Here is a 27,947-nt window from a genome sequence, read left to right on the forward strand (position 1 = left end):
ATTCTTATCCACTGGACCACCAACTGAGGACAGACCTCAGTTTCCCCTTTTGCAAAATGGGACAGGCCTTTCCTACAAGTCCTTAGATGGTGCTTCTTTGTGACCCAGTGGGAGTCAGATGCCCTCCCCTCCCAGTGCGCTGAGGCTGGGCTGGACCTCCAGAGGGAGAGGGCATATGGAGATGAGAGGGTCAAGGTCAGCCCCTGCCAGAGAGCCCCCATTCATTGCAGGTTCGAGATTGAAATCGAGCCCATCTTTGGCATCTTGGCCCTATACGACGTACGAGAGAAAAAGAAGGTAGGAGCCCCTTTCTTCCCCTTCCTCCCACCCGCTCCTCTTCCTTGCTGCAGGTGATGGTCTTCCTGGGGGTGGGGGCTCAGCTGTTTCTTGTGCCCCTAGATCTCAGAGAACTTCTACTTTGACCTGAACTCGGACTCCATGAAGGGGCTACTGCGGGCCCACGTCACCCATCCTGCCATCTCGACCCTGGCCCGCTCTGCCATCTTCTCTGTGACCTACCCTTCGCCTGACATCTTCTTGGTCATCAAGGTATACTGACTGCGGCTGGCAAGGGGTTGATCATGGTGAAGGCCACAGGTGAGGTCCCTGCTCTCATAGAAGAAGACATGTCTCCAAGAATGGTGATCAGGGCTGTCATGCAGGAAGCCCAAGAGGAAGCCTGAGCCCACAGGGAGCTTCTGAGTGAACCCAGGTGGGGAGAAATCACCAAGGGCTTCTTGGAGAGGTGACAGCTGAGCTGGCACCCATGAGTAGGCAACCTGGGGAGAAATGGCATCCTGGCACATGTGGGTAAACATTTAAAATGGGTGTTTTTTTTTTTTTTGGTTGAGTTTTTCAGTTTATTAGGGGTGGGAAAACTTAATTGGCACATGGTTTGGGATTTTGTTTCCAGGAGTGAGCTCAAATTTCCTTTCCCAAAATGTTCAATTAGTTTTTGATCAATTAATTAATGACATTAATTGGACACCTTAAGGCAGGCACTGCTTCCAGTCAGTCAGGCTCCACAAGGATTCTGGCCTTTGCTCCTCACAGCCCAGGGAGGTGGGGGTTGCCATGGGGCCCATTTTACAGATGGGGAAACTGAGGCACAAAACCCAGAAGGAATGTGCTCAAGGTCCCACAGCCCCCAAGTGGTCAGGATTGGAGTCCAGGCCCAGAGCCGTGCTTGGAGTGGACTTTGCTTATACTAAGAAATAAAGATGTAAATATGGGAGGAAAAATGGAATCTTGGCTTTGGGGGCAGGGCTTAAATGGTGGGGCGGGGGCAGCTAGTTACGCAGGCTGACAGCTAGCACTCAGTCCAAGGGATATGGGAGCCATGGGAGGTGTTGGAGCGAGAGCCCTAGCTGGGTGGAATGTTTGGGAGATGGTGAAGGTCAGAGAGGTTGGGAGTGAGGTGGGGAGGTTGGGGTCCTGGCAGCACCTTACTGGGCTTACCCGCCCCTCAGCTGGAGAAGGTGCTGCAGCAAGGAGACATTAGCGAGTGCTGCGAGCCCTACATGGTGATGAAGGAGGTGGACACAGCCAAGGTGAGCGTGGGAGGCCGGGCGGAATGTTGAAGGGGTACCCCCGCAGAGCAGATCCTGGATTCAGCAGGCCTGGGACACTGAGCTTGTGGGGGGTGGTGTGTGTCGGGGGTCTCCTCCCAGAACAAAGAGAAGCTGGAGAAGCTACGCCTGGCGGCTGAGCAGTTCTGCACCCGTCTGGGCCGCTATCGCATGCCCTTCGCCTGGACGGCCGTGCACCTGGCCAACATCGTGAGCAGCGCCGGGCAGCCAGACCGAGACTCAGACTCAGAGGGCGGTGAGGAGGCGGGACCGACGGGCCAGGGGCGGAGCTACTAGGGTAATGAAGGGGCGCCCTCTGCTGGCCGGACTAGGTACCAGGCCTGAGTCTGCAGTGTCTTGGCTCCCCGCAGCCTTCATTTCTGTCCCTCTCCATCACTGTCTCCACTAGAGCGCCGACCCACCTGGACCGACCGCCGCCGTCGGGGACCCCAGGACCGGATGAGTAGTGGGGACGACGCTTGCAGCTTCTCTGGCTTCCGCCCAGCCACACTAACCGTCACCAACTTCTTTAAGCAGGTGTCATGGCTGGGGGCGGGGGTAGGGGGCTGAGAGAGGGGAACCCCACGCACATCCCCATTTCCCTCTTGCGGCCGCACGATCGCCGGGGATCCCCAAACCTCTCAGCCCTGGTTCACTGGGGCGGGTTCGTGCAGGAGGCTGAGCGGCTCAGTGACGAGGACCTCTTTAAGTTCCTGGCTGACATGCGGCGCCCGACATCCCTGTTGCGACGCCTGCGTCCCGTGACCGGTGCGTCGTGTGCCCCATACATGAGACGTGTCACTCATGTAGTCACTGAAACCCGCATCTGCTGTGCCAGATCTTGGTGACCATGATAGACAAAGCCCTGACTTCGGGGGTGGACCTTCCAGTGGGGGCCAGAGATGAGAAACAGAATAAATAAGACAGGTAGTGGGTCAAACCGGGAATGTGGGCAGAGCTGATCAAAGATGGGAGGCAGCAACGGGAGTTGAGGGTGACTTCCCGCCATAGCACCTGAAAGATGGAGCCACCAGAGGGCATTGTGGGAGAGTCAGAGCCCTGACCTGAGCTCGGAGTGTGTGTGTAGGGGAGGGGACCCCAGCTGGAGACTCCGAGGAAGGTGCAAACTGGCTCCCCCTCCCTAGCCCAGCTCAAGATCGACATTTCCCCGGCCCCCGAGAACCCCCACTTCTGCCTCTCCCCGGAGCTGCTTCATGTCAAGCCCTACCCAGACCCCAGAGGCCGGCCCACCAAGGAGATCCTGGAGTTCCCCGCCCGTGAGGTCTATGCCCCCCACACCAGCTACAGGTACAACCTCTGGGGCAGCCGGGCATTTGAATATGGGGGTCATCATGCAGAGTGAGGTCTGCTTCCCTTCCAACACACACAGACGCTGGCCTGAGATGCCACTGCTCTGCTTTAATAGGGAATGTGTAGGCATGAAGGGGCATATCCTTCCTCCACCCTTCCTCGACCATCCATGTTCTCTGCCTGCGTCCCCGCCTGCTTCCTTCTCTGCTCCATGACTGGAAGCCGGGCCCAGCACCCTGGCTGACCTCAGCGGATGGGCAGCTTCTCCCTGTGCAGGGGCCGCATGGGGCAGGGCCGTGTCCCTCGATGCATGACTGGTCCTCAGTTCTGCCCAGGCTCAGGCTCAGGCTGGGAGCGCAGCCATGTGGAGTCTGGGAAGGAGGTGAGGCTTAGCCAAGGCACAGGGATACCCCCATTCCGCTGCCCTCGCACACCTAGACCCCCTCCAGGCTCACCTCTCCTGAATCTGTCTCAGCCGCTGCTGCTGTGCCATCATCTCCTGCTTCTGTCGCTGCACATGACCCGTGAGGACCCACACGATGTGGCTCTGCTCATCAGCATGGGCCTGTGGATCAGGACAGAACCCTCAGCTGGGGGCCCCCTCACCTCCTATCCCTGGATTCTGCCCAGACTCCCCCCGCTTCCCACTGTATCTGTGTGATCTGCAAGCCACTGCCACTCCTTGGCCTCAACTTTCCCAGCTGTAAAATGGGGATGAAATAGGAGTCCCTCTATGGGATTGTTCTGAGCATGATAGAGATTGTGATGATTTAATTGCTAAGTCGTGTTCGACTCTTGCAACCCCATGGACCGTAGTCCACCAGGCTCCTCTGTCCATGGGATTTTCAGGCAAGAATACTAGAGTGGGTTGCCATTTCCTTCTCCAGGGGATCTTCCTGACCCAGGGATTGAACCTGTGTCTCCTGCATCACGAGTGGATTCTTTACCACTGAGCCACCAAGGAAGCCCATGATAGAGATTATTAGGGGGTATAAAACAGTGCTGAGTACATCATAGGTGCTCCAGAAACACTCTTCTAGTATGCGTTTATTGAATAACTATTATGTGCCCCATCTCAGGTTGAGGATTTTATCTGCGCTGAGTCCCTGGCTCTATTTTGAGACATCAGTTGTTGTTCTTATTTACAAATAAGGCAACTGAGGCATGAAAAGGCACATGGCTTTTGCCCAGGGTCACGTAGCATAGAGGCCAGGGTACGAGAAGCCTTAACTGGGTCTGGGGGTCTCTGGGACAGAAGGTTCAGAAATGAGGTCTGATTGTGAGTCAAGGTCTTGATTCCCCCAGGGCCAGGAACCCCTTACCTTTAAGGCCTCAAATTCTTGGCGGACATGGCCCAGCCACACGCCCTTCAGTTGAACTTCTAGCTGCTTCATTTTCTCCTGCAGCACCTGCTGTCCCCGGGCCACCTCTCCCAGCGCCTGGGCTGTGGCCTCTGCCTGCAGCTTGAGACCATCCTCTTCTATCTACCAATAGACCGTGGATGTTAGTAGGATGACCTACTGAAATCAGCCTGATTTTAACATTGGAAATCCTGTGTTCCAGGAACCCCCTCACTCCTGGGAAAACCCCAAAGATCAGCCCAGGCATAACTCCACTATAGACTCCTACCCACCCCACAACACCCCAACTGCAGTGCCCACCTGCATCTCCAATAGACTCGCACGTAGCTCTTGGGCTGCATCCTGGCCCTGGCTGACCTCCTTCCCCAGGAGCCCCAGCACCTGGCCATAGAGGCTCAGGCTGTTCCTGGCCTTTATCAGCTGTGCCTCTGTGGCCTTGTACACGCCGTTGAGAGCCTGGCTCAGCTGCAGGGCCCCGTGGAAGAGCAGGGTCAGCTCCTCCTGCTGTGCTGGCTCTGAGCCACTCATGGAACCCACCAATGCCGGCTGGGCCGTCATTGCCAGGGCACACAGCAGGCACAGCACGAGCATGGGCATGGCTGGAAGGCTGGGGAGGGTGTGGCCACAGCCCCGTTGGGGCTGCCTTTTATGCCTTAACACCCGCCCCTTAACTTCAGGTCAATCGTTAACCAGCCAGCTGGGTGCCCCGTGTTGTGCAAGGGCCTGGAGGTGGCACCACAGTTGCATCAGGCGGATGTCCAGCCAGCCACGCTGGAATCACGCTGGCTAGGGCTTGGGGCCAGGTGTGGGCTGGGGCACTGGTGAGAGGATAGGCCCAGGCCTGGCTGGAGAGCCCTACGGCTCCTAGCCTCCCTTTCCCATCTGTGGATGGGCACGACAACAGTAACGACAATAACGGTGAGGCTTTTATGATCGCCAGTGGTTCACCCGGAGCTGCCCCACTGCTATCACACAGTAGCTGGTCTCATAACCTTCTCACAAGCCTGCAATGCCCGAGTCTTTGTTGACCTGGCTAAAAGCTAGGGGAGCAGGTGATGGTGATCCTTTCAAGGCCACACAGCCTGACTCCAGGACCTCCACGTGCCCTGGATCAATGCTCACTGCTGTTTTTCCCCCTGGATGACTGTGGGCAAGTGCTTCTGTTTCCCTGCCTGTGACTGTGAAATGGGGGATGATGTGAGGTTCCCCCTCAACAGGCTGCTGGTAAGAAATAAATGAGTCGCTTCACGTCAGGTGCTTAGAACAGAACCCAGCACACAGTTGGCCCCACATTAATGTTTGGTGCAATTATTGACATTATTGTTGTTTAGTATCATTGATATGACAAAGGCTCAGCTGGGAGGCTTGATGCCCCCATTATATAGTTAGGGAAGCGGAGACCCAGGGGCCTGCTGGGGTTTGTACAAGCTTACTCTGGAAGAGGGAGGCAGAGCCCTGACCTCAGCCCAGCTCTTGTCTCCAGCTCTCGCCTCCGTTTCCCCAGCTGAGAGACAAGCCATGTAACTCTAGTGGCCTCTTCTTGGGGAAGGGGCAGTCGGGCTCCGGAGCTGGATGAGGGGCAGGTCAGCCTGCCCCTGAGCACCCATGTGTCTCCTCTGCCTCACCATGCACCCTCAGTGGCCCTGAAGTCCCTCTGTATTCCCACCCTCTGTCACTGTTCCCCCATCTGTGCTCTGAATGGTACCCATCTATTCCCCACTCTGGACTCAACGTCTCCTGCCTGCTGCCCATCACTGTCCCTGACCCAGCCCTCCGTGTCCCGGTGGGGTGGCCACTGTCCCCCAGGCTCTCTGTCCCTCTGACGTGGCCATGCCCCTGCCCCCACAGGAGCCTGCTGTTCGTGTACCCACACAGCCTCAACTTCAGCAGCCGCCAGGGCTCCGTGCGCAACCTCACTGTGCGAGTGCAGTACATGGCAGGCGAGGACCCCAGCCAGGCCCTGCCGGTCAGCGGCTGGACCAGGGGAGGTGGATGGAGGTGGGGGGAGGGGGTTGGTCCCCAGCCAGTCCCTCATGCCTTTGCTCCCCCCAGGTCATCTTTGGCAAGTCCAGCTGCAGTGAATTTACCCGTGAAGCCTTCACACCGGTGGTCTATCATAACAAGTATGTGGTCTGGGGTGGGGGACTGGTGGGGATACAGATGGGCAGGAAGGGGGTGGGGGGATGGGCAGTCTCCTGGAGTGCAAATAGGGGCACCTGAGACAGACAGCAGGGACAGTGGGGCCCGGCAGAGGGGGTGGGACAGGCAAGGGGGAGCCTAGCCTCCAGCAGAAGCCCCAGCCCGGCCCTGCCAGGTCTCCCGAGTTCTACGAGGAGTTCAAGCTGCGTCTTCCCGCCTGCGTGACTGAGAACCACCATCTGCTCTTCACCTTCTACCACGTCAGCTGCCAGCCCCGGCCTGGCACAGCCCTGGAGACTCCTGTGGGCTTTACTGTGAGCCCCCCCACCGCCTCTCCCCATCCATGCCCCGCCCTCCCAGCCCTTGTCCGGCCCCACACCTGACCCCCCGTCTCTCCCCAGTGGATCCCACTGCTGCAGCACGGCCGGCTGAGGACAGGCCCCTTCTGCCTCCCTGTGTCGGTAGACCAGCCCCCGCCCAGCTACTCCGTACTCACACCGGATGTACGTGCCCTGGACCCCCTGCCAACCAGCACCGGGTCCCAAGAACCCCAGCCATGCCCTGCTTTCCTTCCCGCAGCACCCCGGGCGCCTTGTCCTCTGCTGAGGCCTCATCACACCCACCCCTGTTATTAATCCTGTGTGTCTTCCTGCCCCATCTGTATCCCTCCCTGCTGTGGGGTGTCCCTCGCTTGTTAATGCCCCCCGCCCCCGCACTCACTGTTCCCCACCGATACCCCATTGCCTTGCCGCTTCAGGCCCCCATTTGCAGCTCTGCCTGCTTGACACTCTTCCTGGAGCACTTCCTCCCCATGGGAATGCTGTGTCAACCTCCCACAAACCCTTTCATTTGCGCCCGGGTCCTCTCATTATGTTGTCTTTTGTTCATTCCCTCCAATAACATTCATCCTCAGTCTCCCTTCTCCTGTGAGCGTCCTGGGCATCCCTGAGCTTGCCCTGTCAGTGCTGCCCACAATCCACCCCCATCTCTGGGCTGGGCTGTGGGGCCAGGGGGCAAGGTGCCCAGCAGTTCCCCCAGGCAGGGCCACAGTCAGGCCACAGTGTCGCAATGGCTGAGCTGGTGGCCTGAGCGGTGGCGGGGGAGGGCGGGCCCGTGCCCACCTGGCGTGTCCCTCCCGCAGGTGGCGCTGCCGGGCATGCGCTGGGTGGATGGTCACAAAGGCGTGTTCAGCGTGGAGCTCACAGCTGTGTCCTCTGTGCATCCCCAGGTAGGGGGCGGGGCCGCAACCCGGGAGTCTGGCCCTGGGGTTGGGCAACAGTTTCCTCTGTCCTGGGAGGCCTGGCCTTGGGCCATGGACGTGACTTTGGTCAGCAAGGCTGGCTCCTAGGGAAGCTGCTGACTCAGGCGGGGGTGGCCATGCCAATGGTCATCGCAGCTGGAGCTTTGGCCTTTTTTGCATGGTCTCTCCTCTTCCCCCTGGCCCCAATTTGTCCCTTGCTATGTCTGCGATCGCTCCTGTTTTTTTTTTTTTTTTTATCTATTTATTTTTGGCTGTGCTGGGTCTTCGTTGCTGCACACTCTTTCTCTAGTTGCAGTGAGTCGGAGCTCCTCCCTAGTTATGGTGCATGGGCCTCTCGTGGTGGTGGCTTCTCTTGTGGAGTGCAGGCTCTCGGGCACGCAGGTTTTAGTAGTTGCAGTGTGCGGGCTTCAGTAGTTGGGGCATGTGGGCTCTAGAGCCTGGGCTCAGTAACTGTGGTGCACAGGCTTAGTTGCTCCGTGGGCATGTGGCATCTTCTCAGGCCGGGGTTCGAATCCACATCCCCTGCATTGGCAAGTGGATTCTTAACTGTTGGACCACCAGGGAAGTTCCCTCCTCATTTCTTTTCCATTCACTGGTCTCCAGCCTCGGTGTCTTGACCCACTCAGTCTCCCGCTCAAACCCCAGTCCTACCCCGCTCACCCCTGGCCCCCCACCAGGACCCCCACCTGGACAAGTTCTTCACCCTGGTGCACGTCCTGGAGGAGGGGGCCTTTCCGTTCCGGCTGAAGGACGCAGTGCTGAGTGAGGGCACCGTGGAGCAGGAGCTGCGGGCCAGCCTGGCGGCCTTACGGCTCGCCAGCCCCGAGCCCCTCGTCGCCTTCTCCCACCATGTACTGGACAAGCTCGTTCGTCTGGTTGTGCGACCCCCGGTCATTGGTGGCCAGATTGGTGAGCTATCACAGCCTCAGACTTTAGTTTCCCCATCTAGAGAGTGGGCCCAGTGTCTAGTGGTGACCTCCCATAGCCCATTTATCTCTCTGGGCTCAGCTTTCCAATCTGAAAAATGGCCCCTCAGTCCCCTAGTCCCCTGAGCTTTTGAAGACCACATGACCCCCTTGGATCCTGAAGCAGGAGCTTGGAACGTAACCTCTGCTCTGCCTGGCAGTGAACCTGGGTCGTGGCGCCTTTGAAGCAATGGCCCACGTGGTCAGCCTCGTCCACCGGAGCCTAGAGGGTGCCCAGGACACCCGTGGTCACTGCCCGGTGCTGGCTGCATATGTCTACTACGCCTTTCGACTGCCTGGCACAGAGCCCAGCCTCGCGGGTGGTGAGTGTTGGTGGGAGACTCGGGGGCACAGGAGATACCTGGGAGGGAAGCATCCTAAGCAAAGGGAAGGCATGTGCACAGGTCCTGAGGCTGTACAGGCCTTGGTTGATTTACACAATTTATAGGAGAGCGAGAGAGAGAGAGCTTTGTACCCCAGCCCCAGGACTGTGGTCTCTATAAATTTTATTGACAAGCGATTCAGCCAGTTAGCAAGCAGGGACTGGAGCAGAGCAGCCTGGGTTTGACTCTCAGTTCTGCCTATAAGCTCTGTGACCTCAGGCAATGCCTTTACCTCTCTTGGCCTGTTTTCCTATCTTTTAGCCAGTGATAATACTGGTGCCCCTCCCGTGGGGGTGTTAGTAATAATAAATGGCAAGTGGAAGTGTTAGTCACTCAGCGACCCCAGGGACTGTAGCCCCCTAGGCTCCTCCGCCTATGGGGTTCTCCAGGCAAGAATACTAGAGTGGGTTGCCATTTCCTTCTCCAGGGGATCTTCCTGACCCAGGGACTAAGCCCAGGTCTCCTGCATTGCAGGCAGATTCTTTACCATCTGAGCCCCTAGGGAAGTCCAAACGGCATGGTGAAATACTTGGCACAGTGAACACTCAGTAAAGTTGGATTATTTTCATTTGCTAAATGATATAATAATAGCCAGTAACCCCTCTGGACACATACAATATGCTGGGCACTCCGTGTTTTTCATCCTTCTCAAAATTGCTATGAGGCAGAGCCACTATGACACCCATTTTATGGGTGAGGAACCTAGAGGTTTAGAGGCAGAAGGTGACTTTGGGGACTTCCCTGGAGGTCCAGTGGTTAAGACTCTGTGCTTCCACTGCAGGGGACGTGGGTTCAATCCCTGGTCGGGGAACTAAGATCCTTCATGCTGCATGATGCAGCCAAAAGAACAACCCATAACAATAACAACAAAAACACAAAAAAAGAAAGTGACTTCACCAAGGGCATCCGACTGGGAAGGGACAGGAGGTCATCAGGGCAGGTGGGCAGGGGGCTGAGCATATTCCTTCCATCCTCAGGGGCACCTCCATTGACGGTGCAGCCTGCCACGCTGGCCCGTGGCCCTGGCCGCCCCGCCAGCCTCTACCTGGCACGCTCTAAGAGTATCAGCAGCAGCAACCCCGACCTGGCCGTGGCCCCTGGCTCTGTGGATGACGAGGTCTCCCGCATCCTGGCCAGCAAGGTAGGTGAGCGGCCCCTGCTGGCGCCAGCCTCAGGGGTCATGGCTGCTGTGTGGGTGGGTGAAAGATCTCAGTGTTGAAGGAAAATGGAACGACAGACAGCAGCACAGATGAAGACTTGACCCTGAGGGATCCCCTGGCGGTCCAGTGGGTAGGACTCCGCACTTTCACTGCCAAGGGTGCGGGTTTAATCCCTGGTTGGGGAACTAAGATCCCACAAGCCACGTGTGTGTGTGTGTGTGTGCGCGCTAAGTCGCTTCAGTTGTGTCCGACCCTTTGTGACCCAGTGGACCTTAGCCTGCCAGGCTCCTCTGTCCATGGGATTCTCCAGGCAAGAATATTGGAGTGGGTTGCTATTTCCTTCACACAAGCCACACAGAATAGCAAAAAAAAAAAAAAAAAAAAACTTGACCCTGGACAGCAGGGCTGGGCTCTGGCTGTCAGTTCGGGAGCTGTGACTTGGATTCTGAGGCTGACCCAAGGATGGGTGACTGGAGCTTGAAAGAAGAGCAGCGTGTACGTAGCACAGCGGGGTGTTTCCACATGTGCCACACGCATGTATCCACAGGGGGGCGGCCTTGTGCACATTGCCCTCGCACATTGGAGCACGGTTGCGTGTACTCGTGTATTCCATGCACAGACATATGTGGTAGGCATATACACACATACCTTGTGCGTGTTTTGCACACGTGTATTCCAGGGTCACATGTGGGTGTCCACGTGGGCACATGTGTGGCCCAGGGCAGTGAGCACGCTCCGTGTTTGTTGCTGGTTTCCCTGCCCTCTGCCCACAGTCACTCCCATTTACCCGTATATCTCCAGGGTATCGACCGCTCACACTCTTGGGTGAATGCTGCTTATGCTCCAGGAGGCAGCAAGGCTGTGCTGCGACGGGCCCCCCCTTATTGCGGGGCCGACCCCAGACAGGTGCCCTCCCTACCTGACGTGCCCCTGCACGTGCATCACCCCACCTCAGCATGGGCTCCTCCCACCTTCCTGGCTGCTGCCAACTAACCTAGGGGGGCTGCCTGGAGGAGGCAGCAGACCACCCCCCCACCTCCTGCCTTTGTTTGGGGCTGTGGCATGGATGTTGAGGATGTTGTAGGCAACACAGGGGCATCTTCACCAGCTTTTTGCTGCCACACAGACCACAGCCTCAGGCAGAGACAGAAGGGACAGAGTAGTATCCAAATAGCATGCAATTGATGTGCAGTGACAGAAAGGGAGGGGCAGTATGCAATAGCATGCAAATGACCCAGCCACTCTAACCTCACTTCCTGCATGGCCTCTCTCTCCCCTTAATCCACTCTGTTCAGGAGATTCAGCTGTCCCCTTGACACAGCAACCTGAATGATGCCCAGAGGGCAGAACTGAACCTTGGCTCCCTCACCCCATTTCAGGCAGAGGGACCCCTTCCCAGGACCCTGGGTGTGGGGAGGGGCTTTGCCATCAGATAGTCCTGGCATCAGTCCTGGTTCTGTTAGGGGCTCGCTCTGCACTCCAGGCTTTGAATTTTCAGAAGTAGTGAAGACTCGCTGCTCAGTGCAGCGACCCCAAGCTTGGGAACGAGTTAGGGCATCGCAGGTAGGACTTTGTTGGGGAGACAGATCCTCGGGCCAGCCTCATCCTTGAGCTGCTGGCTAGTCTGGGAGATTGATGCCCATCAAACAAACGCATGACTATGTAAGTGGAGGAGGCGAAAACGCCTGCAAGGAAGTGAACCGAGACAGGGCAGTCTGAAGAGTCTGTCTCCTAGAAGGTGACCTAAAGAGTGAGATAGAGCCAGCCAGGGACGAGTGGGTGTTCCAGGTGGAGGGAAAGGCTCTGCAGAGGTTGGGAGCAAGCTCAGAGGCCCCTGGGCACCCAAGGCTAGATTCCCTGCACACTTGGCCCCAGGCCACGTGTTCCAGCTTTGTGCCTGTCACCTAGGCAACCTGCACAGCATGGCAACCAGGGGACTGTTCACAGCTTGAGCAGGGGAACTCTGGGCAGGCTTCTAAGATTTCTGAGAGTCTGGCTTCATGGGCCTTTCCAGTACCCCCCTGACATTTTGAACAGGCCTCCCCACAGTGCCCTCAGTTCTCTGGGGTGTCAGCTGGGCTTGGAAGGGCACACTGCAGGTGACAAGGTGTCAAGAGGGCAGGCATTCCGGACCTCAGGAGGAGGAGGGGGGAGGCGGCAGTGAGGCTGGCCTTGGCAGGCCTTGGCAGTGGGTGGCCCATCTGATGCAGGCCGGGGAGCCCAGGGTGTGTGGCTGGGACTGTGGGAGCTGTGGGGGCCCCCTCATGCTCGAGGCAAGGGCCTGGGCAGTTTCCAGGGCTGGGCCAGTTCCACCATTGGGCATCTCCTCTCCCTGTCAGTGGCTTCACCTTCTGACCAGCCAAGGAGGCGGGGAGAGTGGAGCTTGAGCACTCCATGCCCATTTCACAGATGGGGATGCTGAGGCCTGGCGAGGCCCCAAGTAAGGCTGGAGTGGGGCCAGGCCTGGAACCTGGAGCTCTCGGCTGCTCCTGCTGCCTCTCACCACTTCACCTCCTCTGTCCTTATCTTTCTTTTTCTTCTTTCTCCTCCTCCATTCTCCCCTTTAATCCCCTTTGTCTGTACTCTGCGCCCCTGTCTACGCTCTCACTTCTCCTTGTTGCCCTGTCCATCGGTGAACTCACGGACTCACCCTCCACCCTCAACCCCACTCGCGCTCCCTGCTCTGACCACGTTATCGTCTCCATCTATGTTGATTTCATTCTCTCCACCTACACGCCCCACCCCCCACCACTTTTCTTACTTTTGTCTGCCCGGTCCTGCTCCATCCGTGCTCACCTCCGACGGGCTCCCGTCCACATCCTCACCTGTCCCCTTCACTCTGCTTGTCGCCTCCTTACCATGTCTTGCTTATTCTCATCTTTTCCATCACTTTCATGCTTTCTCCGTCTGAATCCACACACTGCTGTCTTTATTTATTAACACTGCTCGTTCCATCCACGCCCCCACTGTCCGTCCACATGGGCACACCTCCCCTCCATCCATGCCGCCGACCGTCTCTCTTCTCCATCCGTACCGTCTGTACCCACACTAACCGCCCCCTACCCCCCACCATCCCATCCCCTCGCCATTCCATCATAGGCCATCGACCGCAGCTCTAGCCGAACCTCTTCCTGCCTCGAGAGCTCCTCCTCATCCCTGCCCACCACCCAGCCGAGACCCACTATGCAGAAGGTAGTCGGAGACGGGGTGGGTGACTCCACTTTGGGGTCCAGAGCTCCCTTGACCCCCCAAGCCCAGTGGGGTCTGGAGAGCCAGGAAGAGGGCACACTGACTCCTTCTGGCCCCTCTCCTCCTGCATGGCCTCCCATTGCGCTAACCCCGAGCCATCCAGCTGCATCCTCCCCTGTCACGCTGGGGGTACAGCGTGGGTGCCTCTGCACTCCGTGACCCGTGCCCCTGCCCCCAGCTGCTGCATGAGGAGCTGGCCCTGCAGTGGGTGGTCAGCGGCAGTGCTGTGCGCGAAGCCGTCCTGCAGCACGCCTGGTTCTTCTTCCAGCTCATGGTGAGACTCCCTGTTCCCTGCCCGAGAGCAAGGGCCCCTGGAGAGACTCTCTTAAGGGAGAGAAACCCCCTGAGATTTCATCTAAGCCCCCTGAGAAATGGCCCCAAGAGACCCCCCACATGGAGATAAGAGATGCCTAAGGGAATCTCTCCCTGAAGAGCCCCTGAAACTTACTTGAAACCCCTTCCCCTGTGTGAAGGATTCTCCCCCCCACTTTTCCTGTGACACCATTGAGAAACTACCTAACAGGGAGACCCACATCATCCCCAAGAGACAGAAGGAAACTATTGAGATCAGACTTGAACATGCCCCCAGACTCCTCAAGAGGTGCCTTGAACTATTCCTGCTGACGATAACTGCCCCCACCTCAATCTGGTGGGCCTTGAAACCCCACCCTCATTCCTACCACCCAACTTTGACCACTGGAGACCAGTTCTAGCCCTACACATGCTCTCTCTCAGCCTCCTACCCCTCTAGCTAGCCCTCACTTAGGCCCCACCCATGGCCTTCTCGGGCCCCGCCCACCATTCTCAGGCCCCACCCACACGGTCAGGTTCTAGGATCCCTTATGCCCACCTTTAACCCACCTCAAGCCATCACTCACAGTCCCCCAAGTTCCACCCCCTTCTGGCAAGCCACCTCCACCTCCACCCCCTGTCCTCTCGTTCGGCCCCCAGGTGAAAAGCATGACGCTGCATCTGCTCCTGGGTCAGAAGCTGGACACACCCCGCAAACTTCGCTTCCCTGGACGCTTCCTGGACGACATCGCAGCCCTGGTGGGCTCTGTAGGCCTGGAGGTTATCACCCGTGTCCACAAGGTGAGGGGTGTGGGGCCTCCATGGTGTGTGGGGGTCAGGGGTGCTGAGGGAAGACGTGGAGCCAGCCAGGTGGGGTGCCAGTCTGCCCGGTGGGGTGCCAATCTGCCAGGTGGGGTGCCAGTCTGCCCGGTGCTTCCTGGCTGCAAGACCACAAATCCCATTCACTGGATGGGTCTGTTCACTCAACATCTGTTTCTTAAAGCACCTACTGTGTGCTTTACAGCCCTAGGCTGGAAACTAGAGACAGACAGTGGTGACCAAAGCAGACCCAGTTCCTTGCCTTCATGGAGCTGTTAGGGAACAGCAGTTGCAAAGGCCCTGGGGCAGGACCTGCCTCTGTTAGAAAGCAGTGAGCCTGAGCCTACGCTTCAGGCTGCAGTGGAGTTAACCAAGGACGGGAATGAGAGTTGGGGAGGGCAGGGAGCTGGTAGGGCAGATCCATTAGCCCTTGCACAGTGCCAGTATACAGTAAGTACTCAATAAACAGACATTGATATTTGAAACCTTGACAATTAGACAACCTTGACAACCAGACGCTGAACCACTGATTCTAGTGCTCACAGGAGCTGTGCAGACAATAATGATAATACTTGTGCGTTTGTTGAGCACTTGCTGTGTACCTAAATACTTTAGATGGATCCCATCATTAAACTCTCCCAACAGCTTCATGAACTTAGTGTTATTGTTTTCTCCATTTTACCAATGGAGAAACTGAGGCAGAGAATGACTAATAACCTGATATCACATGACTGGGAAGGGGCAGAATGGAGATTTGAACCCTCACCACCAGCTTCAGTTGGGAGAGTAGGGCTTCTGGTGGACCAGAGGGTATGTGCCCACTGGCTGTGGCCAGAATGTTTGATTTTTTTATGATTTTGTTTATTTCTTTTGATTTTTGGTATAGCTTTATTTAATTAATGTATTTATTTTGGGCTGTGCTGGTAAAGAAAGGCTCACACATTGCTTTAGTTGTGAGAGTGGGGTCTGCCCTCTAGTCGCCGTGTGCCGGCTTCTCGCTGTTCTGGAGCACAGGCTCCAGGGCGTGCGGGCTTCAGTGGTGGCGGCACGTGGGCTCCGTAGTTGTGTCTCCGAGGCTCTAGAGCACAGGTTCAGTAGTTGTGGCACATGGGCTTAGTTGCTCCGAAGCATGTGGGAATCCTCCCGGATCAAGGATCAAACCCGTGTCTCCTGCATTGGCAGGTGAATTCATAACCACTCGGCCACCAGGGAAGTCTAGAATGTCTGATTTCCAAAGAGAAAGGGGACTTCTGTATTTGATGGGAATTTTCCAGATGTTTGAGATGCCAGTCCAGCCCAAGCTGGCTCTTGTGCAATTCCCCATGACCTTTGGGCTGATCTCAAAGGCCTTGACCTGGTTGCACCAAAGTCTCCCTAAGAGCTAAATTCCAGATTACGAGGAAACCCCCCTTCAAGAAGGCTACGGGGAACAACAGCACCCTTGAGAAGCAGCTTCGTCACAGCTGAGGCATCGGTGATGGGTCCCAGCGGTCATTCCTTCACTGGACATTTATGGAGCATCCAACTATATCAGGCTCAGTGCACCAGGCAGACCCTGTCTCTGCCCTCCTGTGGACTTGGAGCTCAGGCGGGTTTTGTATTTTGTCTCTGGGTCACAGGACCTGAGAACCCCTGAGGCTAACTTCTGAGGCCATAGGGTAACTCACGAGAACAGGAGGGCAGCTGGGCCTTGAGGCCATATAAGCCTCCTTGCTGTTCCTCCTTGCTGGGCACTTCCTGCTCCAGGGCCTTTGCACTTACTGTTCCTTTTTTCTCATCCTTCAGGCTTCCCTCTTTTTTTTTTTTTTTTTACTTAATTTGTTTTTGGTTGTGATGGGTCTTCATTGCTGTAAACGAGTTTTCTCTAGTTGCAGCAAGCAAGGGGCTACGCTCCAGTTGCAGTGCTCAGGCTTCTCGTTGTGGTGGCTTCTCTTGTTTTGGCCACCTGATGCTAAGAGCCAACTCATTGGAAAAGAATCTGATGCTGGGAAAAATTGAAGGCAAAAGGAGAAGAGGGCAGCAGAGGATGAGATGGTTAGATAGCATCATTGACTCACTGGACATGAATTTGAGCAAACTCCCGGAGATAGTGAAGGACAGGAGCCTGACATGCTGCAATACATCAGATCACAAAGAGTCAGATATGACTTACTGAATGAACAACTCTTGTTGTGAGCACAGGCTCAATAGTTGTAGAGTATAGGCTTAGTTGCTCCAAAGTGCGTGGGATCTTCCCACTCCAGGGATTGAATTTGTGTCCTCTGCATTGATAGGCAGATGCTTAACCACTGGACCACCAAGGAAGTCCCCAGGCTTCTTTTGAAATAGCATCCTGTTAGGTATCTTTGAAACATGTAGAACTATCTGGAATACTTTTATCAGTTAGGGTAAAAGTTAATTTGCTTGAATATCATCACAAGCGGTTTAAATGTGACCAGAGTTTATTCCTGAGCATAAGTGGGTTGCAGGGAGCTCCACATTGTGGGCCTGGCCATCTCAGTTCATCATAGTACCCACCACATCAGGTGGTGGGAACGGGAGGACCTGCCACATCACTTTTCTCAAATTCCATTGGCCAGAATATGGTCACGTGATTTTTCTCAGCTGCAAGGAAGGCTGGGAAATGTAGTCCCTACCCAGCTCTGAACTCTGAGAAAGGGTCCCGGTACCTAAGAGAGGATATGGGGGCAGGGGAAGTTAGCAGCCAGTCTCTGCCATCTGCGTTGTCTTACTGAAATCTGGTGAGAGAAGGGACTTCCCTGGTGGTCCAGTGGCTAAGACTCGGTGCTCCCCATGCAGGGAGCCCGGGGTTTGATCCCTGGCCAGGGAACTAGATCTCACATGCTGCAACGAAGACCTAGCACAGCCAAATAAATAAATACTTATAAAAATAAATAAAATCTGGTGAGAGAAGAAAAAAGAGTGCCCTCAACAGAGCTGGATGGAGAGTAGACACCTACCTGAGGGGGAAGGGAAGAGCTAGTCGGAGAGGAGGACAACCAGGAAGGCCAGGAGTCTGGAGCTGAGACAAGGGCGTGTCAAGGAGGCCCAAGGCTTTGCGGCAGTGACCCGGCTCCTGGAGGTCACTGGTGGCCTTGGCGAGAGCCAGGCCCAGGGCAGGGACTGAGGCTCCATGGGGCGAGTGAGCGTAGGCTGACAGGCCCTGTGCCCCCAGGACATGGAGCTGGCCGAGCGCCTCAACGCCAGCCTGGCCTTCTTCCTCAGCGACCTGCTGTCCCTGGTGGACCGCGGCTTCGTCTTCAGCCTGGTCCGGGCTCAGTACAAGCAGGTAGGAGTGGGCGTGGCGGGCACGGCGCACCTGCAGGAACGTGGGGGGGCTGGCAGTCCTCCGGGGGACGTGGGTGGGGGGTGGGCAGAACCATGTAATGTCTCCTGCCAACCCCTCCCCTGCAGGTGGCCACGCGGCTGCAGTCGGCCCCCAACCCGGCAGTGCTGCTGACGCTGCGCATGGACTTCACGCGCATCCTGTGCAGCCATGAGCACTACGTGACCCTCAACCTCCCCTGCTGCCCTCTGTCGCCCCCGGCCTCGCCCTCACCCTCTGTGTCCTCCACTGCCTCCCAGGTGGGCTGGCCTCACTTCTGCCGCCTCTTCTTGCCCCATCGACCTCTTGCCTTCCAGCCCTCATCTCTGTCCATCTCACACATAGGCCACTGCTCAAGGGATTGACCCCTTCTCGCTGACCCTTCACCTCTGACCCTGCATTCTCAGCAACTTCCCGGGAGGACCAGCTTCTGATTTCTTACTTCTAACTCCCAGACTGGCATTCCATCTGCCATTTCTAAGATCTCTGATTTTGGACTCAACCCCCTGTCATCTCACAGATGAGTTAACCCCGACCTCTCCCCTCTGACCCTTGACTCCCTCATCCCCTGTTTTGTCCCCCAACCTCTCCAGAGCTCCACCTTCTCCAGCCAGGCCCCAGACCCCAAGGTGATCAGCATGTTCGAGCTGAGCGGGCCTTTCCGGCAGCAGCATTTCCTAGCCGGGCTCCTGCTGACGGAACTGGCCTTAGCCATGGAACCTGAGGCCGAGGGGTGAGTGCAGGCCCTGTGTGGTCCCTCAGGGTGGGGGGTAGGGTGCAGGATCCACGCACACTCCATCCTGAGCACCTCACTACTTTACAGGGCGTCCCTGCTGCACAAGAAGGCCATCTGTGCTGTCCACAGCCTGCTCTGCGGCCATGACGCCGACCCCCGCTATGCTGAGGCCACCGTGAAGGCCCGGGTGGCCGAGCTATACCTGCCACTGCTGTCACTCGCCCGGGACACGCTGCCACGGCTGCATGACTTTGCTGGTCAGCAGGGCAGGGTGGGATGGGGTGGGTTCCACCATCTGGGGACCTGATTGATTCCACAAGGCTCAGGTCAGGAAATGTGGGCAAGGAGTTAAAACATGGGTGTTAAGTTCAGAGGAGCAGGTTTAAGTTCTGCCACAAGGCCCCAGGAAAGCCTCAAGGTCAGAAAAGGTGGGCAAGGAGCAAAAAACCTGAGTGTTAGCATCAGAGAAGTGGCTTTAAGTCCTGCCACAGGGCCTCAAGAAAGCCATTAACCTTGCTGAGCCTCAAGTTTCTCAACTGTAACGTGGGGACAGGGGTAGTACCAACTACTCCTAGGATTTTGTGAAAATCTGGGGAGGTGTAGGACTGGAATACTGTCAGTGCACGATAAACGGGAGATGAATTATCTGTTAGAAAGAGGTGGGAGCAGGGAGAGGTGGGGACCATCAGGGTGAGAGGGCAGTTGGAGCCTTGTGTTCATTAATTTGCACACTGACCAGCACCATCGATGAACAAGTGTGCACTGTGGTTGAAATGCACAGACTTAGAATTGGGGGGTTGATGCCCTTTGTCATTTCGGGGAAACTCTCAGTTGTTATCTTTTGATTTTTTTTTTTTTCCGCCTCGTTTTCTCTCTTCTCTCCTCCTTGGACTGCAATGACACGTATGTCAGACCTTTATGATCCTGTTACACGTGTCTGCTGTGCTCTGTTCCGCTTTTCATTCTGTTTGCTCTGTTGTGCATGAGTTAGGAAACTTTTCCCCTGTGTGTGAGCTCACGACCTCTGTCTTCTGCTATGGCTGGTCTTCTGTTAATGCCCTCTGTTGAGTTCTGAATTCCAGATGTTTTATTTTTCACTTGTAATATTTGATGTTTTTGTTGTAGATTTCGGCTCTCTGTTGATATTCTCCATCTATTTACCCTTGTTTGTGCATCTCTTCTACATTTTATCTTTAAAAATATATTTATTTACTTGGTTGCACCGGGTCTTAGTTACAGCATTTGAGGTCTGTAGTTGAAGCACGTGAACTCTTAGTTGCCGCATGTGGGATGTAGTTCCTTGACCAGGATTGAACCCAGACCCCCTGCATTGGGATTGCAAAGTCTTAGCCACTGAACCACCAGGAAAATCCTCTACTTTTTATTTCAGTGTCCTTGTTTGCTCACTTCAGTATTTGATCATCTCTGTGCCGTGCCTGCCCCTGTTGTCTTTTCTCCCCTGTCAATCACATTTTCCTGCCTCTTCACGTCTTCTGATTTTTTTCTTGTATTTTGGACATTGTGTGTAAAAGGGCCGTCAGGACTGAGGCAATGTCCTCTTTTCCCAGTGAGGGTTCATCTTTCCTTCTCTTAGGCAGATAGGAAAAGGGGCTGATCACCTCAATCCAGTCAGAAATCCATGTTAAACTGGGCTGGAGCTTGAGGTTGACCTTGTATCTCAAGAATCTCTAGGCTGAGACCTAGTCTGTATTTGTTGGTAGCAACTCTCTCTGATGATACTGTTTTGGGGGCGAGTGGACAGGATAATCTTTTAAGATCATAGATTTTGGAACCAGACTGTTTAGGTTAAAATTCTAACTTTACCATTTACCTATTTTGTGATCCCAAGCAGGTAATTTAACCTGTCTTTACCTCAGTCCCTTCTTCCATAAAGTAAGGATGATACAAGTACTTACCTCATAGGGTTGTGTTGAAGAATAATAGTTAATATTTTTAGAGTGTTTAGAACACCACCTGATACGTAAGAAATGCCACGTCTGTGTCAGCTGATGCTATAATAATGGCAGCAGCAGTTATTATTATGGTTGTTACCATTGTCATCATCATCTTTGCAATGACTGCTCCTGTGCACCAGGCCATGTTCTAAGCATTGAGCATAGCGTGGCCAGAGCAGATAGATATAGTCCAGGCCTTTGTGGATCTTAGTTGTACGATGACTGTATCTAATTGCAAATATAATAAGTGAGCTCTGGGAGTCAATAACTAGAGACCACACCCTGGTCTGAGGGGGTGGTATCAGGGAAGGCTTCCTTGAGGAGGTGACCTCTGAGCTGAGATTTGAGAAAGAGACAGAACTAACCGAGTGCTCTTGGTTCTCTTGTCCCAGAGGGCCCAGGTCAGCGCTCAAGACTGGCCTCTCTGCTCGACTCAGACACAGAAGGTGAAGGGGACGTGGGAGGCACCATCAACCCCTCAGTGGCCATGGCCATTGCGGGTGGCCCCTTGGCCCCTGGCTCCCGAGCCAGTATCTCCCAGGGCCCAGTGACGGTGAGTACTGGCCTTGTCCCCAGGGACACCAGCTAACATCCGATCATCTTTGTGCCTGTGTCTAATGTCTTTTCTCCCTTATCAATCACATCTCCCTACCTCTTCACATGTCTTGTGATTTTTTGTTGTATTTTGGACATCATGTGCCCGATAACCCAGTAATAGAAGTTACGTAATAAAGTACCAATCGGCCAGTTCTCACTTTACTGTGGAGAAAACGAAGGTCAACTCTCTTCCTTCTGATCCCCCTGTCCACTCTCCGGCCCCAGGCTGCTCGCTCAGGCTATGCCCTCTCTGCTGAGTCCAGTCGGACCTTGCTGGTGTGTGTGCTATGGGTCCTGAAGAACGCTGAGCCGGCCCTGCTGCAGCGCTGGGCTGCGGACCTGACGCTCCCTCAGCTGGGTCGTGTCTTGGACTTGCTGTACCTCTGCCTGGCTGCCTTCGAGTACAAGGTTCGAAGGTCGGGCAGGGGACTGGGGCATAGAGGGCAGGTTGAGGACACATGGCGGGGGGGGGGCGCCTGGAGTGACGTGGGCTGGGTGTGAAGGGGTGGACTGCACCAGTTGCTGGGGGGAAGGGATAGATTGTTTCAGTGCTTTAAGTTACCAGCCAACTGCTCCTACAGTTTTGCCTCTGAGAGAAGTTCCTGATAGAAATCAAGGAATAATAAGAGTCCATGTACCTTTCTCAGTTCCCCTGCTGGCTCAGTGGTAAAGAACCTACCTACCAATGCAGGAGACGCAGGAGATGTGGGTTCGATCCCTGGGTTGGGAAGATCCCCTAGAAGAGGAAATGGCAATTCACTCCAGTAAATGGCAATCCACTCCAGTATTCTTGCCTGGAGAATCCCATGGACAGAGGAGCCTGGTGGGCTACAGTCCAAAGGGTTGCAAAGAGTCAGACATGACTTAGCAACTGAGCACATGAGCACGTGCTGAACCAAAGCAAAAGGCGGAAATTTCCTTCATGAACAGAATCCGGGAGGTGCTGAGAGCTTAGAGCTTGCTGTAAAGGGGAGGACCATGTTTGCGAGCACAGGTTCCTGGAGGGATAGGGCCAGAAAAAGCAGACCACATAAGCGCATAGAAAAGGACAGAGTCAACCTTGAACCTGTTCTCTGCCGTCTCAGGGGAAGAAGGCCTTTGAACGCATCAACAGCCTCACATTCAAGAAATCACTGGACATGAAGGCCCGACTGGAGGAAGCTATTTTGGGCACCATTGGAGCCCGACAGGAGATGGTGCGACGGAGCCGTGGTGAGAGGAAGGTGTACCCCCACACATGTCCCCACTCAGTGCCTCCCACACTTTGTACAAGGGTCCCCGAGACGGGAGCCGTTCCCACCTGTCTGGCTCACTTTTCCCAGAAGTCCACACATTATCTCTGTACACATGGCACATGGGCTTCTGTGTTCTCTGTTGATGTCTAACCGTGTCCACTCCGAGGCGTCCACATCATCCAGTGACCTCACAGGGATCCCACGTGTGTATCTTATCATGGTCACGTGTGTCCTTATGTTTTTGCACATGTGTGAACACCCACCTGTGTGTCTCAGAGAGGAGCCCATTTGGGAACCAGGAGAACGTTCGCTGGCGGAAGAGCGTCACACACTGGAGACAAACCTCGGACCGTGTGGACAAGTGGGTGTAGGCGGGACATAGTTCACAGGGGTTAGATCAAGTTCCAGAGAACTGTGCCCCCAGGGCAGATAAAGGAACAGCGCCCAGCTGTCGGTGGGGGGGGGGGGGGAGTCTGGCCAGGAGAGGCCCTCCCCAGCCCCTCCCCTCCCATCTAGGACCAAGGATGAAATGGAACACGAGGCCTTGGTAGACGGGAACCTGGCAACCGAGGCAAGCCTGGTGGTCCTGGATACACTGGAGATCATCGTGCAGGTATGGCTTGATCCAGCATCTCCATGACCTCGGACCCCACCAACGGGCCTTGTGATCTTTGACTTTCAGAATCCCTCTCCCTCCCTGACTCCATAACCACCCCAGTCTCTAAGAGCTGGATTTCTGGCCTGCCAGACGGTGATGCTGTCAGAGGCCCGGGAGAGCATCCTAGGCGCGGTACTGAAGGTCGTGTTATACAGCCTGGGCAGTGCCCAGAGTGCCCTCTTCCTGCAGCACGGCCTGGCCACACAGCGGGCTCTGGTATCCAAGGTGAGTATCTCTGACAGCCACGCCTGCTGAGTGCCCAGACACACCCCTTAACCACAGTTTGCAGAGGAATTGAGGATCAGAGTGGCAGTCAGTTACCTGGAGTCACACAGCAAGGGCTTAAACTGGGTCAGACGCCAAAGCCTGCTGGTTTGGCCAGAGAAGGCAGAAGAGCCCTGTGCTTCTGCCCAAGTCCCCATGGGGAACCGCCTGAGTCAGAACAGGGAGAACTCACTGGTGTCTGTTTCACCTTGGGGGCGGGGGCCAGTTCCCAGAGCTGCTATTTGAGGAGGACACGGAGCTGTGTGCCGACCTCTGCTTGAGGCTCCTGCGCCACTGCGGCAGCCGCATCAGCACCATCCGCACCCATGCCAGCGCCTCCCTCTACCTCCTCATGCGCCAGAACTTCGAGATTGGCAACGTAAGCGGGGACCGGGGGGCGTGGCCTACACAGGGCTCCAGGGAGGGCCATTGATTAGGGTTCTTTACTCATGTTTTTAATAAGTTGTATTTATTCATTTTTGCCAGGTTGGGCTATATTCCTGCCCGCGGACTTTCTCTAGTTGTGGTGCACAGGCTTCTCGTTGCGGTGGCTTCTCTTACTGCAGCGTGCAGGCTCAGGGCCTGTGGGCTTTAGTGGTTGCAGCACGTGGGTTCTGTAGTTGCGGTGCACAGGCTTAGTTACCCCGTGGCACGTGGAGTCTTCCCAGACCAGGGATCGAACCCATGTCCCCCTGCAGGGCAGGCAGATTCTTAACCCTTAGACTACCAGGGCAGTCCTGAGCAGGGGTCTGGATCAAACAGACGCGAGGCAGAAGGGGAGAGGGGTGAGGTCAGCAGGCTGAGAAGGCCCACAGGCAGGCGTGCTCTTCCTCCTGGCCCACCCAGAATTTCGCCCGTGTGAAGATGCAAGTGACGATGTCGCTGTCGTCCCTGGTGGGAACAACACAGAACTTCAGTGAAGAGCACCTGCGCCGTTCACTCAAGACCATCCTCACCTATGCCGAGGAGGACGTGGGGCTGCGGGACAGCACCTTTGCTGAGCAGGTGATCCCCGGGCCCCGGCCCCACCTTCCACAACCAGGGTCGTTGCCCCACCCTGCTTGACCCCTGACCCCGTCACTTCGGCCACATCACTCCCGGCCCTTCCCCTACTCCAGGTCCAGGACCTGATGTTCAACCTGCACATGATCCTGACTGACACGGTGAAGATGAAGGAGCATCAGGAAGACCCGGAGATGCTTATTGACCTCATGTACAGGTGAGGAGGGCCGGTCGGGACCGTCAGCCATTCACAGACAGGCGAGGGGCGAGGAGGTGGTGGGGGGGAGCAGGTGAGCGTACAGGTAATAAGAGAGACAAGTAAGGATGGACAAGTGATGAGGGCCCAGGAGAGCAGACAGATGAGGACCAAGGGAGAGGGAAGACGACAGGTGAGGGCACAGGTAAGGTACGGGCAGGTAAATGAGCAAAAGAAAAGGGCACCAGAGGAACATACAGATCAGGGTGACAAAGCAGAGCCAGGACAGGTGAGGTAGACAGGTGGGAGAGGCAGGTGAGGCGCCAACCCATGAAGGGCTGACAGATCAAGAGAGCAAAGTGCTTTGGAGGAGTATTTAGTAAGAACCTGGGGAGTCGGAGATGGGGGCCCAGGTAATGCAGACAGGGAAGGGAGGGGGCATACAAAAGGGTGGGCCCCAGGCAGACAGGTGGCATGGTTCAGGATCCAGGTGGAGTAAACTGACGAGCAGGACAAGTGAGGGAGCGACACTTGTGCAGGGATGGACAGGTGTGGAGTGGAACAAGTTAGGGGACAGGTGAATAGAGGAAGGGAGGCAGTGATGGGCAGGGCAATGGGGATACAGGTGAGACAGGTGAACGGGGTACAGGTGAGGAGACTGGCTGGTCAGTGGGAGACAAGGAGGACTGCTGAGAAGAAAGATGAGTATAAGGGAGAAGACAGGTAAGGGGATGGACAGGTGAGACAGGTGCGGGGAGGGAGAGGTGAATGAAGGTTCAGGTGGGGAGGTCGTCTGGGGCAGATGGCTGGGGTAAAAGGAGAAGGGGATGGACAAGGGAGGGGCGAGCAGTGAGGGGCGAGGTGAGTCTCCACCCACCTCCCATCGTCCTCACCTGGGCTCTAGGATTGCCCGGGGCTACCAGGGCTCCCCAGACCTGCGGCTGACGTGGCTGCAGAACATGGCGGGGAAGCACGCGGAGCTGGGCAACCACGCGGAGGCCGCGCAGTGCATGGTGCACGCGGCCGCGCTGGTGGCCGAGTACCTCGCGCTGTTGGAGGACAGCCGCCACCTGCCTGTGGGCTGCGTTTCCTTCCAGGTGAGTGGCAGGGGTAGGGGTCGTGGCGGGCGGGGGTGTGGCCCGTGTGGGGAAGAGACCAGGCTCTGAGCCCACCTCCCATCCCAGAATATCTCATCCAACGTGCTGGAGGAGTCCGCCATCTCCGACGACATCCTCTCACCCGACGAGGAGGGCTTCTGTTCCGGGAAGCACTTCACAGAGATGGGGCTGGTGGGGCTGCTGGAGCAGGCGGCCGTCTACTTCACCATGGTGAGGCCCAGGGCCTGCGGCAGCGGCGACTTCCGCTCTTGGGTCCCGTACCCGCTCCCGAAGATTCCAGATGGAGCTGCTGCGAGGACACTTTCTGGGTGGGAGATTGGTGGGGGAGAAGGATTTGGGTCCCTCTGAAGCCACTTTCCTGCCTTTCTCCCCTGAAAACTCTTGGTATATGGGTGAGGCTTGAGTATGTTCAGTGACCATTTAAAAAAAATTAATTTTGGCCGCACCTGGAGGCTTTGGGGATCTTAGTTCCCTGACCGGGGATTGAACCCTGGTCCTCTGCAGTGAGAGCGTGGAGTCATAACCACTGGACCACTGGGGAAGTCCCTAAAATTCTTTTCTGTTATGAAAAATTTCAAGAACACATAAAAGAAAGTTGTGTCCCCACCACCCCTCATATGCAGCACCCAAAGTCAGTGACCACCTATGTTTACCATCCTGTTTCAGTTCTTTGCATTGAACTTTCTTTTTTCCTTTTTTTTTTTTTTTTTAATTTTATGTATTTGTTTGTATTTATTTTTTGGTTGTTCTGGGTCTTCACTGCTGCACGGGTTATTCTCTAGTTGTGATACACGGGCTTATTGTGATGGCTTCTCTAGTTGTAGTGCACGGGCTTCCCAAGCACAGGCTCAATAGTTGTGGTGCACGGGCTTAGTTACTCTGCATCATGTGAGATCTTTCTGGATCAGGAATCGAACCCATGTCTCCTGCATTGGCAGGTGGATTCTTTACTACTGAGCCACCAAGGAAGCCCCTCGAGGTTTTTTTGATGTTGTGTTTATTATTACTTTGCTGGAGTCTCAGAGACAAAGGCCTTGGGAATAAGCCCGATGGTGGACACAGACCTCAGACAGTCAGCAAATAGCTCGGATACCTGTTGTGTGCCAAGCTTGATGTTGGCCCTGGCTGGCACTCAGGAGTGCCTATTACCATGCGCCAGCAGGCATGTGTGGAGGCCTTAGGGATCATGCCAGAAGGGCTTACATCCAGGTACTGGTCCTGGGGAGCCCCTCCTGTCTCAGGTTCAGTTTCCTGTCTGAGGGATGGGGAAAAAGAAAATGACTCCTACCAATGAAGGAACATGGATAAAGCATAGATGTACACAGCACCTGGTCCGCAGTAGGATGGTGGAGACCACAGAGGATGTCTGTAAGGGCTGAGTGGAAAGGCTGGTACCCGATCTGGGGCAGATGCAGTCAGGGTGGGCTTCCTGGAAGGTGATAGAAGATGGCACCCTGGGGGAGTGGGTAGGAGTGTGGTTGGTCCAAGCAGGAGAGAAGACCAGGGTAGGTGCTGGAAACCCTGACATATCCCCACACCCCCATCCCCAGGGCGGGCTCTACGAGGCCGTGAACGAGGTCTACAAGACCCTCATTCCCATCCTGGAAGCCCACCGCGACTACAAGAAGCTAGCTGCCGTGCACGGCAAACTGCAGGAGGCCTTCACCAAGATCATGCACCAGGTGGGCCCAGGAAGCCCTCCAGCCCCAGCCCCAGCCCCAGCCCCAGCCCCAGCCCCAGCCCGTCGACTCCTGCCATCCCCAGCTGACTTTGCCCCTTCTCTCTCTCACCACAGAGTTCCGGCTGGGAGGTGAGTGGCCACCTACCTGTCTCTGGGACCCCCATGACAACTGGTCAGCAGTGGTCGGGGACCACCAGGGGGCGCTGGCGGAGCACGGCTGCCCGGCCACAGGGGCTCAGTGGGCGATGACCAATGACGCACCCCCACTACTTCCCCCCAGGTCCCCCTCCCTGCCCCAGATCTCCAGGGCAGCTTGTGACTCACCCAGCTGGGAGCTCTCCAGTGACACCCCTCCCTTGGGCAGGGCCAGCTTGGTCACTGCCTGAAAGGGGGGCCTCCCGCTCCCGCCCTCTGTCTCTGTTTCTTTTTGTCTCTATCTCTTGGTCTCTTCCCATCCATCTCTCCCTGTCTGTCTCCTTGCTAGCTCACTCTGTGTGTGTCTCTGGGTCTCTTATGTCTCCCTGTCTCCTCAACTTCCCCCAGGATCTCTGCTCGTTTGCCATTTCATGTTCCCCCTCTCTGCCTCTCCCCTACTTGGGTCTATTTTTAGGCATCTCCTAGTTTGGGGAGAATTTTCTGGCCAAAGATGGCAGGAACCCAGAGCCAAGGCGGG

At 55.9% G+C, this 27,947-nt stretch overlaps 2 protein-coding genes and 1 long non-coding RNA gene across 9 annotated transcripts in view; 1 reads left to right on the forward strand and 2 right to left on the reverse strand.

Annotated features, from left to right (window-relative positions):
- DOCK6 (dedicator of cytokinesis 6) overlaps positions 1–27,947 on the forward strand; it is a 47,423-nt gene that overhangs the window by 15,157 nt on the left and 4,319 nt on the right. The window contains exons 8-44 of one of the 7 annotated variants that reach the window (XM_027547691.1): positions 231–297; positions 400–549; positions 1,470–1,550; positions 1,671–1,824; positions 1,978–2,105; positions 2,243–2,336; positions 2,714–2,876; positions 6,089–6,206; positions 6,293–6,363; positions 6,555–6,693; positions 6,781–6,882; positions 7,521–7,607; positions 8,318–8,549; positions 8,767–8,928; positions 9,966–10,129; positions 10,950–11,054; positions 13,248–13,340; positions 13,576–13,671; positions 14,349–14,489; positions 17,683–17,796; positions 17,922–18,092; positions 18,426–18,565; positions 18,656–18,825; positions 20,916–21,076; positions 21,346–21,528; positions 22,206–22,332; positions 22,632–22,716; positions 22,872–22,968; positions 23,104–23,238; positions 23,504–23,656; positions 24,124–24,282; positions 24,396–24,496; positions 25,380–25,572; positions 25,660–25,803; positions 27,144–27,275; positions 27,389–27,403; positions 27,555–27,646. In XM_027547691.1, coding sequence (XP_027403492.1) covers positions 231–297; positions 400–549; positions 1,470–1,550; positions 1,671–1,824; positions 1,978–2,105; positions 2,243–2,336; positions 2,714–2,876; positions 6,089–6,206; positions 6,293–6,363; positions 6,555–6,693; positions 6,781–6,882; positions 7,521–7,607; positions 8,318–8,549; positions 8,767–8,928; positions 9,966–10,129; positions 10,950–11,054; positions 13,248–13,340; positions 13,576–13,671; positions 14,349–14,489; positions 17,683–17,796; positions 17,922–18,092; positions 18,426–18,565; positions 18,656–18,825; positions 20,916–21,076; positions 21,346–21,528; positions 22,206–22,332; positions 22,632–22,716; positions 22,872–22,968; positions 23,104–23,238; positions 23,504–23,656; positions 24,124–24,282; positions 24,396–24,496; positions 25,380–25,572; positions 25,660–25,803; positions 27,144–27,275; positions 27,389–27,403; positions 27,555–27,593 — 4,666 coding nt within the window. In that variant the 3' untranslated portion in view covers positions 27,594–27,646. The other 6 variants (XM_027547687.1, XM_027547688.1, XM_027547689.1 and 3 more) reach the window with 6 other exon arrangements.
- Positions 2,968–4,870, reverse strand: ANGPTL8 (angiopoietin like 8). Its single transcript, XM_027547693.1, has 4 exons — positions 4,541–4,870; positions 4,202–4,363; positions 3,335–3,444; positions 2,968–3,250 (listed from the first exon to the last, which is right to left on the reverse strand). Exons 1-4 carry the CDS (start codon positions 4,835–4,837, stop codon positions 3,223–3,225), a joined length of 597 nt encoding a protein of 198 aa, XP_027403494.1. The 5' UTR covers positions 4,838–4,870; the 3' UTR covers positions 2,968–3,222.
- LOC113895891 lies at positions 25,815–27,687 on the reverse strand. Its single transcript, XR_003511944.1, has 3 exons — positions 27,599–27,687; positions 26,922–27,047; positions 25,815–25,897 (listed from the first exon to the last, which is right to left on the reverse strand). It is a non-coding gene; the product is annotated as an uncharacterized LOC113895891 (long non-coding RNA).

The sequence above is a fragment of the Bos indicus x Bos taurus genome, chromosome 7 (assembly GCF_003369695.1).
Source record: "Bos indicus x Bos taurus breed Angus x Brahman F1 hybrid chromosome 7, Bos_hybrid_MaternalHap_v2.0, whole genome shotgun sequence".
In the NCBI taxonomy this organism is placed as follows: Eukaryota; Metazoa; Chordata; class Mammalia; order Artiodactyla; family Bovidae; genus Bos; species Bos indicus x Bos taurus.